The sequence below is a fragment of the Podarcis bocagei genome (assembly GCF_964188305.1).
Source record: "Podarcis bocagei genome assembly, chromosome: 14".
NCBI classification, from domain to species: domain Eukaryota; kingdom Metazoa; phylum Chordata; class Lepidosauria; order Squamata; family Lacertidae; genus Podarcis; species Podarcis bocagei.
In genome coordinates, this window is record NC_138139.1 from 33,791,379 (window position 1) to 33,805,069 (window position 13,691).

Genomic DNA, 13,691 nt, shown 5'->3' on the forward strand with positions numbered 1-13,691 from the left:
CTGTTATTTCCTAAAACAGTAGTCTTCAGCTTTTCAGACCTGCGATGAACCTTTAACCCAAACATGCATTTGGGGAACCCATTTCTTACCATATGTTTATATGGTGGTAGTGCTGCTGTTACCATCCACCTTAGATCAGGCCTTTGACCTGGTAATGGATCCTGACCCACCAGATGTAGACCAGTGTTCTAACACATTGGAGTTAAAATAAGTTCAAGTCCATCAGTCCTGTGGAAGATCCAGGTTTAAAAGACAGAATAATGTTTATTTCAGTTATTGTGAATCAATTGATTAAATTGATTGATGCTTGTAGACTTAGATACAACTTAAGCTGCACTGAGGGGAGAGTCATTAAAAGTTCATCTTCATTAATAGTTTATATTTGTGTACTTTTAGTGTTTGAGTTTGAAGATACAGCATCTTGGTTATAACCATACTCCCAAATAGGCAGTAAGTTGTGCTGAAATTAATGAAAGTCATGTATGTATGAATGAATGAATGAGGGAGGGAGCGAGCTGCATCTAACTTAATTGCTCCAAAGCACCTTGAACAAAGTTCTAACTGCAAATGACAAAATTAGGAACTTCAAATGAAAGAATACAACAAATAAGTTATTTTGTCCAGAGGCAGGACTAGGTGGGGTTGAGGCAGACTGTAAATGCATCTCTAATGTATCATAGGGTGTGCGTGCTTAAATCAGCCATATACTTAAGCACTCACCTTGTAGCCATTGGTGGCAAGGAATCTCATCTGATAGGTGAGAGGGAGGCAGCAGTTTGGTCCCAGTGTGAAGCACATTTCGTGTTCTCCATAATAAAGTTAGGGGAGAATGGAATTGATTATAAAAAATAGTTATTTCAGTGTGATGGGTTTGTGGGTTTGTTTGTTTGTTCATTTAGATGCTTACCATGATTTCCTTTTTTAAAAAATAATAGCTTGCAACAGTTATATATACAAAATATAAACACATAATAATTAAGATTGGAAAAGGATTGCATTGGTGTTTCAAGGTTTTTGGCAGACCTTGGCTCCTTTTTTTGTTAATAGAAGTACAATTTCTCACAGCTGAAATCTTCAGCCTTTTAATTCCAATTTCACTTTGCAGTAGGACTAATTTCCCCAGAATGGTCAACAAGGACAATATCATTTAATTCAGAAAATTACCCAGTGACCATGTTGTTTTGCTCACAAAAGGTTGTTAAAAGTAACCAAGTGATTTCCTTCCCTCTTCCAATATACACTTATGAATCAAGTGAGGATTCTTAGCCAGGTTAACAATTATGAGGCGGTGTCTTAATTCTGGATTAATTATTGTGGGATATAATTTCCAGTTGTGTTGGAAGGGTGATTGGCAAAGCATCTCATTTTGTCTCAGCCCTATTGAACCACCACCCTAGCATGCTGACTTGTATCCAAAGAATCTGCATTGGCAGGATCCAGAACTGGTTGGAGCAGCTCTGCTTCTGCCTCTGGATGAGTTTCAGTAAAATAGATGCAGGTATGAAAGCCATGATGTAGGTCACAAGCCTTCCCTGTATTCTGTATAGCACATAAAACAATGTCATGCTCACTGCCTCCCTCACAAGAAAATGTTTTTACAGGAAATCAATGTTCCTTTTGAATAAGGTGATTCCAAAGCACCTTGAGTGAATGTAGTGTGAGGTGAAAACTTCCTTTCCAGGGAATTTGATAGCTATGGATTCTTCCCTTTATTGGCACCAAGTTCTGCTTGCTTTTCCCAGCAATCAAGCTAGATCATGCTAGAATCTGATGTCTCTTAAATTTTGACGCAATGCAAAACAGCATTTCCTTTTTTCACAAGCATTGCATCATTGTAGCTGTTACTACTTTATCCAGGCACATGAGGCAATTTCAGCACCCATAGTTCATGCAGCTCATCAAAATGTGGGATAAAGGGGAGGAAATTTGTTTTGTTTTAAGCAAGTAACAATAGTAAATAGTTAGCTCATGTTTTATCTGCAGAGTGTAATTACATCTGATATATAGTTTAACAACATTGTTACATTGCTTAATAGACAGAATAGTTTCTTTTTATCAGTTTCTCTGTTCCACAGTTTCATGGATTTACTAATTTTGGCTTGGGTTGGAATCCTATTTTTTCAGCACCAAAAACAAATCCCTATTTAGGGTGGTAAAAATGGAATTTACCCCTAACTCTTCAGTCTTGGAACTGAGTCTACAAGTTGGCCTCATTGCTGAAAGGTCAGCCTGAGTTTGTACTGTTCTCCCCTCTTTCTCCCCAAACCCTGCTTGTGTTACATCTTGACTGATTAATAGCTCTTGAGAACTCAGAAGCTTCCCACACCTTTGTGGCATTTTGGGTGAGCTCCCATTGCCCAGTCCCTGCTCCTGATAACCTAGCAGTTCGAAAGCACATCAAGATGCAAGTAGATAAATAGGTACCACTCCGGCGGGAAGGTAAACGGTGTTTCCGTGTGCTGCTCTGGTTTCACCAGAAGCTGCTTAGTCATGCTGGCCACATGACCCGGAAGCTGTACGCCGGCTCCCTCGGCCAATAAAGCGAGATGAGCATCGGAACCCCAGAGTCGGCCACAATTGGACCTAATGGTCAGGGGTCCCTTTACCTTTAATAAGTATTACTCAACTTTTAGGAGCGTTTTTCTTATGGACCAATGCAGCTGCATTTGCTAGATCTCTTATCTATCTATCTATCTATCTATCTATCTATCTATCTATCTATCTATCTATCTATCTACTGTATTAGCAGTTGTAAGACACGTACATGATCATTAACTCAGATTGGAACCTTCATTGCTTACATTCACACATTATAAAAACTATGTGTGTGGGGGGGATCCACTCTGATTGTGCATATATTAAAGAGATTAGATTATTTTTATAAGAAAGTATTATATATTAAGTAAGCATAGAAACATGCTTTTGTGGGCATTCAGAATTTCATTCCTGCTTGGAGGTGGGGTTTGTTGGTATTTCTTATGTGTGAAGTAAATACCACTTTTTGGTGTACTAATTAGTTTGACCTCATTCAGCCCTTTGCTTTAATTTACCGAGTTTTCCTGTCATTCAAACTCTGTTTATTTCTCTGAGCCTTGCAGTAAAAATCCGTTGCACAGCTGCTGATTTGTTAGGTTGCACTCCTTCTCTCTTAAGAATGTCCTTTTTGGCTGCAATCCTATATCTTTTCCTTGGAATGATCCCTATCAGATACAGCTGAACTTCCAAGTAAACATGTATAGGATTGTGCAGCAAATGCACTGCTTCTTTGGTTTGTTTTCCATCTGGTATAGTCTGGACTTTATGGTGTGCATTTCCCTTAGAAAGTAAATGCTATGTTTAAAACACTGTCGAAGTTAGAAATATTCAGTGCTTACTCTGAAGGTAGATGATGAGATAGTAATTCAGATTAATTTTCCCATTAGTGTTTTGTTTCTTTGATTTGGTATGTTTTCTTACTTGTAAATTTCATTTCCATGTCTCCTGCCCTATGGGACTTTAAAACGAAAAAAGTATGTGTGGCTGGAGATAAGAGCTTTTTTGAAATTTAGCTTCCAGCCAGTGGCTGAACCAGGGACAGCAACTGTCACGGAACTCTTGGGTCCAGCATTCTGACTTACCTGCTTAAGGAATAGTAGAGCAACTACCAGTTTTCTCCATTACTCTCCAGTATTCGAAAAACCAGTTGTGCTTAGCAGAGCAAGTGATTTATAAACTTTATGGTTACTGAGCTTTATCAAATCAAATTCTCCTGAACGACAATGTGCAGCCAACACCTTTGAGAAAGTGAGCCTCCCCCCCCCCCCCGTTCCTCCATCATCAAAATCGTCTTGAGCAGCACTGGCTTGATTGATTTGGGTGCAGTAAAACTTCGGCTATCTCCATTTAGCATACTTTTCTCTCATGTTTAGTTAGTTGTTTGAATTGTTCAGAGTTTTATGGAAGCTCTCTTGCAATTAGTACAGTCCCCAAATTTGGTGATTATTTTCCTAGGTGGGCGAAAAGATGCAGGCCCTGTTTCTCCTAACAGCAGTAATATGCTGTTGTGTAAATGTATTGGATATAACCTCTGAGGATCTTATAGTGGTAAAAGCATGCATTTTCTTTTAAGAGCGAACAACAAGTGAGTCTTAACTCATCTGAGTAATACAGATTCCTCCCCCATTAAAAACAACAACTCATGTTCCTTGATTTGGTTGATTCCATCTTTGTAGAAAAGCCATACAAATTAGCAGTCATCTGGTTATCTGAAGGTAGTGATAGCTACTTCTGGGTGCTAGGAACATACCAACTGGCAGTAGAACAGCATTTGCAGCCACTTAAACAGAACAGCAGTGTTATAGAGGCTGCTTACAGGGCTTTCTTAGTTGGGCTACAGGCTACTGGCCCCTGACTAGCACAGGAGAATGAGCCAAGCATGCAGAAAATTTCATAGCACTTACCATGTTAGTGGACAGTGCAGTGCAAAGTGCCTTGGATTAAAAGGGAATGGGAGTACCTTGGATTAAATGGGAGACCGAATAGCCCCTCCTTGAAGCTTCCATAACTAGCTACAGTAGCACTCCCTGCTATACACATTTAGAAGAGGGCACACTACATTGGTTTGACCCAACTTAGCTGAGAGCTATTGGGAAGGAGTTTGTATAATTTCAGAAGCTGTTCCTGATTAGGGAACTTTATCTTGTATCTTGAGAACCACGGACGTTGTCTGGGTGGGTTAATCGCTTCTCTTGCAACTCTCTAGGTGATGTAGCTGATCATCAAGCTGGTTGGACACAATAGATAGATGTTAGGCCACTCTTTACCACTACATTTCTGCACTGGTAGGAACGATCTCCACCTGCCGTCACTTTTAAATCATCATGAGCCTACTCGAACTCTATGTCTTCAACTCAGGTGAGATCTTAATATCTGGCTTAAGCTTTGCAGAACTTTTGTTTGCAAAAGTACATAGAAAACCACATTAAGATGCTTTAGTCCTTCAAGGGAATATTTGCAAACTGTGCAATTCCTGATGCCAGAGAGAATTCTGATCAATTTTTATGCAACAGATACACCCTCTCATGAGGGGGAAAATGCCCTCCCTTCTTTTGAAGTAGAGGAGCAGCAGATTTCTTTTGGAGAAACTGAAAAAAATGCAATACTACTTTTTTAGCACTCTTTTAGATGTTGAAAGCCACATTGTTACTCTAAGAATATTAAGTGTCATCACTTGGTTTACCATAAAGTTATCATGTCTGATATTTTTAAAATACAGCTTATTCAGACAGTACTTACAGATTTAATTTATTAAGGTTTTGTTACACCTGGATGTAGAAGCTGCTACACTGTAAGGAACCTAGCATCCCTTTGGTTTTGCCAGTTTATGAGGACAAGGCAAAAACAATAAGAATAGAAACCTTCAACGTTATAGTAAAACAAATTGTTGTGTCTCCTCCAGTCCTCCTGTCAAGCAGGTAGAAAGCATGCATTTCCATAAAAAGAACTGGGGGAAAGAGGGGAAGGGAAACAAAAATCAATGAACACTACATGATATTTAGTCTTTTTCTAAGCTATCGCTATCAGTTTCTCTTTTCTCATATTTGTCATCATATTTATCATGGACTTTGAAAAACTGAAAATTTGCCCAGATCGAAACTAGCTTCTACCCTTTCATATGCCAGTTTATTTCTTGATTTGGTGCATTTCCAACATACATCAGTTTCTTTCACATGCTGCAGAAGATGGAGGAATTTGAAGTAGGTAAGAAGCAAGAGGAGTCAGAGACCATATTGTGCACAGGCCTAGCCACTATGTTGCAGGAGGGATGCGTTTGGCAGAATCCCAGACTGCATCTGTTGGCCAAATACCTGAATATGTTCTGTATTCTGCAACATCTGACAGTACCTTTCCTATATCAAGCCCTCAGTATGCTGCTTGCTTTGTAATCCACTCAAAATGCAGAAGCAGTGCTATTATGACTTCAACTTTGAGAGTTATACTCTTATTGTACAGCTCAAGACCTACTTGTCCTCAATGTACAGGAATTGTCTTCCTGTTGCACAGTTTTGGAAATCATTTTGAGTGAGCAAATATCTGAACACCTTGTCTTAAATATTTAATAATCCAATTATTCTCAATTTATTCCAATTTTTCAGAAAAACAAAAAAGGCTTTAACAAAAATGGGAATCCTCCCCCCCCCCCCGGCCCTCACATCTCTAGGTGAAAATGTTAATTTTGAAATGATTTGCTGTACTTCACTTGAGTATATCTCTGGAGGATATTTTTTTAAAAAAAAAAAAATTTAATGATATTTATTGAAAAAAGATTTTTTTAAAAAAATTACAAAGAAAAAAGACAAAAACAGAAAAATAAAACAAAAAATAAAACCATCATTTACAAATTCTCCACTTTCATTACCTTATTTCCATGACCTCCTCCTCCTCCCATCTCTTGTATCTTGATTAATAATCGTCACAGCAAATCCTTTCCATAATTCTTAATATTCTGTCATTACATTACCTTACTCTATTTTCATCTTATCTTATAAAAAACCTTAAAACTTAAGATTAAATCTTATTTTTACCAGCTTCTCATAACCATTACCTTTTTACCTAATTCTTTAAACATTTTTACAAGAGCCAAGTAATTTCATTTCAACATTTTTCCAACGTTCATAAAACATTTCTAATGATAAAAAAGAGAATAAAAACAATCCAATCTTCTTCCAGCTTCCCCTCCCCCCGGTCCCGGGATTGTCAGTCATTTTTATCCCATTAGTCTGGCACATTAACCTGGTGATCTTATATCCGAGGCCTTCAAATCTCTTCCATGTCCCTTCCGCAGCTCTTCTTCATATTTTCCTTTCACTCGTGGGAACTCCAGCTTGGTAGTGTTTTTGACCCTTTTCAACAAATCAGCCCCTTTCCCATAGTCCAGACTAGACTCCATGTAGTATTTTAAAACATGTTTCAAATTCCCTCCAAAATTGGAAGTCCCAACAGCTCCAAACCTCTGACGGCCCATTGCCAGACTCGGAAAGTCCAAACATCCCTGCATAGGGGGGGTCAGTCCAACCCCCCATTTCCAAATCAATCCAAACTTTGTCTTTCCAAATCTGGTTTTTTCCAAGTTCATTTGTCAAATCCAAAGGCTCATTTTCCTGCTGGGCCAAAAGTCCCTCCATCTCTGGCGCCCAAGATTCTGCAACATCCTCTTCTATCATCTGCTCTGTCAGGACACACTCCTGTTTAAGTTCCTGGGTGGGCTCCATACAATTTCCCACTACCTGTTCAAATGTTCTGGCCGCATTAGTCATCAAATCCGTCTTCTGACTTAACTGATCCAATAGGGCATTTATTTTACAGAAAGCAGCCAACAGTACTTCTGAAAACATTGTCCTGCAAGGTCACAAGTCCTTTCCCACGGTTGTAATCTGGCAGCTGCAAGCTCCCTAGAATTGGTTACAGTTTCACAGTCCCCCTCTAGGGGGAAACTTCTGGTTGTTCTTTCTTTTAAGGACAATAGCAACAAAGTTTCTTTTTTTAAGATATTTTGTCAATATTTGTTCCTTTAAAATGCGAAAGGAAACAGTGGAATCACAATGTTACTATTCTTTTAACTATCTGTCAAAAACATTTGTCTCTGGTCAATGAGCTTCAAAACGTCAATTCTGACACCCCGCTCCAGGGTCAGGACGGTGGAAAGTTACTTTACTTTAAAATCACTTCTGCAGGTTTAAACAGTCCAAAAAAGGTCCCCCTTCTTCTCCTGCTACTGAAGGGGGGTTCAACGCTTTTAGATGGTGAAAACCAATCCTTTAAAAGTAATTTTCTAAGCTCTGGTTTACGTTGTCTTTGCTTTCTTCTGACTACAAGGAAACGGAAGGCTGACTTCCTGTTTAGACCTTCCCGTTTCAGTACCAAATTAAGGTAAAATTTTAAGTCCAATTCCTTTCTAATCGCCAGTTCCTATTTGAAGTCCAATTGTTCAATGTTTGAGTACTCACGGGTGATTACTTTAGATGCCAAATTGTCCCAGGAAAAAGGCAGCGCTCTCCGGCAACGGCTGTGCGGCTTCGCTCCACGGAAATAGCAGTTGACTCACAGCACCGCGCCACTTCCCCCTCTTCGCTTCGGAGCCCGTTAGTGGGTTCCTTTGCGGGTTGGGGGGGCGCTAAAGGTGACCGCCAAGTCCCACGGTCACAGGCTGTGATTTCTGAAAGGGTCCCCGCTTCGCCGCAGCAGAAAAGACCCGTTTCGCGCGGAGCTGCTCCCTCCGGTTCAGAGGGAGTCCGCCATTGCCGAAGGCGCCACCCCGGAAGTTCCTGGAGGATATATTTTTATTCCCATGACAGACAGACATTTAAATGTAAGTGACAAGACTTTGGCACACCATTGTGAAACTAAGTTAATCCTTAAGTGTCCTAGGGAATTCAAGCACATATTTTGCTGTAGATGGGCTGCTATTATGGGAAAGGGGTTGGTAGAAATGGATATATCGGGATGAGAGGTTTTAAGTAACTAGCGTCTAGGGAGCTCTTGGCCACCATCTGGTCCTAGTTGCATGCCTATAGATTTTGGATGAGGGTCCTTTTGAAGACTCTTGTCCCCTCCCCCTTTCTGCCACACCAAAAGCTCTGTTGGTAATGCATTGGTCCATTTTCACCCTATTTACGTGTGGATCTGTATTGGACTGGTTGCAGGAGAAACTCCTGTGGCAACCATCATGTTTATAAAACTTATTTTTCAATAACAAGCTTTTCTTTTAGTTAAGTAGGAAGACTTGTATCTCAGTACAACTAATTTCCAGCCCTGGAAATACAGTTCAGATTTCTAAATGATCTTGAGAGTCACATACAAGCAGGCGCCTGCGATTTTACTTGAATTCCAGTGCCTTCTTTCAATTACAGTGGTACCTCGGGTTAAGAACTTAATTCATTCCGGAGGTCCGTTCTTAACCTGAGGTACCACTTTAGCTAATGGGGCCTCCTGCTGCCGCTGCGCTGCCAGAGCATGATTTCTGTTCTCATCCTGAAGCCAACCCGAGGTACTATTTCTGGGTTATTGGAGTCTGTAACCTGAAGTGTCTGTGACCTGAAGCATCTGTAACCCAAGGTACCACTGTATTCCTGTTACGTTGCTATCCCACCTTTTCTCCAAGGAGCTCAAAGTGGTATATACCGTATTGGTCTGAATACAAGCCTCACTTTTTTACCAAATTGCGACTGTGAAAAGTTAAAGTGCGGCTTATATTCACAACCTTACAGTATGCAGCCAGGAGCGCGGGACACATAGTCTTCTGTCCTCTCCCCCAAGTTTGGGAAGGGAGAGAACAAGGAATAATAATAATAATAATAATAATTTTTTATTTATACCCCGCCCTCCCCAGCCAAGGCCGGGCTCAGAGCGGCTTACAAGCAATAATAAAAACAAGATGAGTGATTACAACTTAAAAACAAAAATAAAATACAACATTAAAATAATGGAACATTAAAATATTAAAATGGAGCCTCATTGCAGGAGAAGGAAAAGAAAAAAGAAAAAGGGGGCGGAGGGAATCAAATTGGCTCCAATCCAAAGGCCAGGCGGAACAACTCTGTCTTACAGGCCCTGCGGAAAGAGATCAGATCCTGCAGGGCCCTGGTCTCATGAGACAGAGCGTTCCACCAAGTTGGGGCCAGTGCTGAAAAGGCCCTGGCTCTGGTTGAAGCCAATCTAACTTCCTTAGGGCCTGGGACCACTAGGGTGTTGTTATTTATGGACCTTGAGGCTCTCCGTGGGGCATACCAGGCGAGGCGGTCCCGTAGGTACGAGGGTCCTAGGCCGTGAAGGGCTTTAAAGGTCAAAAGCAGCACCTTAAATCTGACCCTGTACTCCACCGGGAGCCAGTGCAGCTTGAAAAGCACTGGATGAATATGCTCCCATGGCAGAGACCCTGTGAGGAGCCTCGCTGCAGCATTCTGTACCCGCTGGAGTTTCTGGGACAGCTTCAAGGGCAGCCCCGCGTAGAGCGAGTTACAGTAGTCAAGCCTGGAGATGACTGTCGCATGGATCACTGTGGCCAGGTCGGGGCGGGAAAGGTAAGGGACCAACTGCTTGATGCGGCGAAGGTGGAAAAATGTCGCCTTGGCTGTTGCTGTGACTTGCGCCTCCATGGAAAGGGAGGCGTCAAGGATTACACCCAAACTCTTAACGGAAGGTAATGGCACTAATTGGGCCCCCGCAAGAGAAGGGAGTTGGTCCCTCATCCCCATGCTATCCCGACCTAGCCATAGGACCTCTGTCTTTGAAGGATTTAGTTTCAATCGGCTCCCACGAAACCATCCAGCCACAGCTTCCAAGCATCTGGTCAGTGTGTAAGGGGCCGAGTTGGTGTGGCCATCCATCAGTAGATAGAGCTGAGTGTCATCAGCATATTGATGACAGCCCAGCCCAAAGCTCCGGATAATCTGAGCAAGGGGGCGCATAAAGATGTTAAAAAGCATTGGGGAGAGAATTGCGCCCTGCGGCACTCCACACACCAAGGAGTGGCGTGACGACATTTCCCTCCCTAGTGCCACCCTCTGTCCCCGACCAGAGATAAAAGAGCACAACCAGTTACGGGCTATGCCCTGTATCCCCACGTCTGCAAGGCGATGGTCTTGGAAGGGGAAAGGTCGCTGGCAACACAGTGTGGCTCCCCCCCCAAAGTATGCAGCCAGGAGCAGCGAGGAATGGAGTGGCTTATATTTGAGTATTTTTTTTCCTCCCCCTCTCCATTTTTAAAGGTGTGGCTTGTATTCTGTATTCTGATGCAGCTTATTTTCGGGCCAATATGGTACATGGATAACAGTGGGGGGGGGGTGATAGAGAAAAGACAAAGCAAATTTATATACAAATGTTCACACAAAAATTTGTGGTTTGGGCCAGGCATAGCTTTGTTTAGCACCGAGCGTAAACATTTCTTTGACTATATATAGTTTTCCTTTGCAGTCTGAGTTTGAATCTGTTATGCAGAAGGCTTCAAAAGAAGGAAGATCAGGGACAGATCCAGACCAAACACTCAAAACACATCCAATTCACGTTTAAAGCACATGACGCCTACCAAAGAATCCAGGAAACTGTGTTTTTCCACATTACAAATTCCCAGCATGCTTAACAAATTACAGTTTCCATGATCCTTGGGAAGGGTGTGGAAGTCATGTGCTTTAAATGTGCATTGGACATCCTTTAAATATATGGTGTGGATCTGCCCCGAGTTGGCAATCCACATTTGCAGGCTGGCCTGGGGAATTTATCACTTCCACAGCCATAGACATTTGGTTTTATTACATTAGTATAGATTTGAGCTTAAAAAACTCATCTTTTTTGCTTTGCTCTGCAACAACTTGAATCTGCATGAAGAAAGTAGGCAGTGTCTGTGTGGTCAGAGAATGCATGTAACAGATCTACATTATTGAAATCTCTTAAAGCAAATCATTGGACTTGAACAACTCACCCCCAACTCCCACTGGTGTTTTGAGGGGCATGCATCAGTCTATTGAAAGGGACAATTATTCTGGCATGCCACTGAATGCAATAGTGCACACATGTTCACTACCATAATTTTGTTGCATCACACTTGGATGGTAAATACCAGTTTAGCCTTCCACTCCATTTGATTCCCATCTCTGCAAAGTGTTTTGGTCTTGCATATCGTAAAATGGCTTATTCAGAGCTCTGTGTTAGAACAATATTTGGTTTGGGTCAGTGGCAGGAGATGTTTTAAATGGGAAAGTGCCTCTGGAATATGTGAGCTTAACTATCCCCCACTTCTTTCCCAAATCTTGTTATTTAGGCTTCTGTGCTCTCCTGATGTTTCAGGGATTTATGGTGGATCTTTATTAAATTGTTGCTTTCAAAGAGTTTTCAAATTCCTTTTTATTCTCATAGCTGTGCTGTGAGGAAGGTGGAGCTGTAGACATTATTGGCATTTTGTATAGGTTTGGATGCTGAAGCTGCTGAAGGCTCAGTTGTGACCCAGAAGCCAAGCTTTTTATTCATTGAAGCACAGAAAACATGCTCAGTCTATGTATTTTAAACTGGTTCCATTTGCAGGGTACACAAATCAGGTGAATACCTCTAGTTATCTAACCAAACGTTGAGTTTCTAGGTGTTGTTTTACGGGGAGCACATCCTCTTAAAATGAAGGTGCATGCTAAGTCATTGCAGGGTATTAAACCTGGGTGGAAGAAGAGAGGAAAGTAATCTGTCTAATTGTGACAGCAACAATAAATGCTCTCTCACAGGCAGAATTCAGCAACGCCCATTCTGTGAGGAAATACTTCTTAAGAGTATAGATCTTTGAGTTGTGCTATCAGAGAAAAACTGATTTGAAGTGCACACTCTTAGGAAGTAAGCTTTTAGCATTGCAGACTAACCTGGAAGCCTTTCCAGAGCAGGAAGATGCAGCAGGTGGATTGTGTAATGAGTGAGGTCTAGAGCTGGTGAAGACTTAAGTGCCAGAGCACCATTCATGTTAAGCATGCATTTTTAAAAGCTGTTCACAGAAGCTGCCTTCTCTTCAGAAAAAACAGCTGGATTGGGACTGTAGCATGGGTGCAGTAGAACTTTTACCCTTTCATCCTGTACCATTTTATCACTAAAAATAGCCATCCCAAGGACAAACCACTCTTGATGTGTTCTGGATGTAGATCAGAGGCCTCCTTGGCTGCTTTTTCCTAAAAGCCACCTATTCTAAGCATACTTAAACGGGGAGGCAAGCACCAATGCATCTTGTTTAAAAGCAACAACACTTCTCTCTCTCATTCAGACGTACAGGTTACAACAAACAGTTCATGAAAAGAAAATGGCCACAGTCCATAATTAATACAGCCTAAAAGATTTTAAAATGTGCCCTTAGCACTGTGTGTATGTTGTCTCTAAGACTTTGTGAGAGTGCTGAAGTCAGCCTTCCTTTAATCTTGAAAATCTTTACTTGAACAGGCTTTCTCTTGTGTTAACACTGAAGGCACCATCATTGTACCATAGACCAGTGTTAACTTTGTATAGCTCTGTCCTGGGTGCTGAATAGGCTTTGAAGGCTAAATGTGTAATGTGAACTGGAGAAATGCAGCTTTTGAGACTTGTTTTGCATTTGTTGCTGGATTGCGTTGCTGCGAGGAAGGAAGGAAATAATAAAAATGGAACTTGACTTTAACAGTGATTCTTGATAAAATATGGAAATATTTTTGCATAAAGTTAGATAACTTTTAGTAGCATAGTATAAACAAAGTAATGGAGTCAGAAGCCTGCTAAAGGCTAGTTCTGACAGTGTTGTGGGCACAGAAGGTTGTATCTAAATAAGCTTTATTTAAAGTAGACCCATTGAGTTTAAGGGACTTAAATTAGTTACGTTCATTTGTTTCAGTGGGGCTGCTCAGAATATGGTTCACATTTGATACAACCAAATGTGAAGAACCCAAAGTAAGATCTTAATTTATTTTAGAAGAAATATTAGCTTTTTACTATATTGCATAATTATGCTGTGTTTTAGATCTGCATACAGTGGTACCTTGGGTTAAGTACTTAATTCGTTCCGGAGGTCCGTTCTTAACCTGAAGCTGTTCTTAACCTGAAGCACCACTTTAGCTAATGGGGTCTCCAGCTGCTGCCGTGCTGCTGGAGCACGATTTCTGTTCTCATCCTAAAGCAAAGCCCAAGGTAATATTTCTGGGTTAGCGGAGTCTGTAACC

General features: G+C 41.2%; 1 protein-coding gene across 7 annotated transcripts in view; it reads left to right on the forward strand.

The window, feature by feature from the left end:
• USP7 (ubiquitin specific peptidase 7) overlaps window positions 1–13,691 on the forward strand; it is a 90,289-nt gene that overhangs the window by 34,860 nt on the left and 41,738 nt on the right. For 2 of the 7 annotated variants that reach the window (XM_081170135.1, XM_081170137.1), the window contains one exon: window positions 4,742–4,893. The exons of 4 other annotated variants lie outside the window; for them this stretch is intronic. In XM_081170135.1, coding sequence (XP_081026261.1) covers window positions 4,860–4,893 — 34 coding nt within the window. In that variant the 5' untranslated portion in view covers window positions 4,742–4,859. Of the gene's footprint in view, window positions 1–3,630; window positions 3,784–4,741; window positions 4,894–13,691 lie in introns of those variants that run through there. One more of the 7 variants, XM_081170136.1, reaches the window with a different exon arrangement.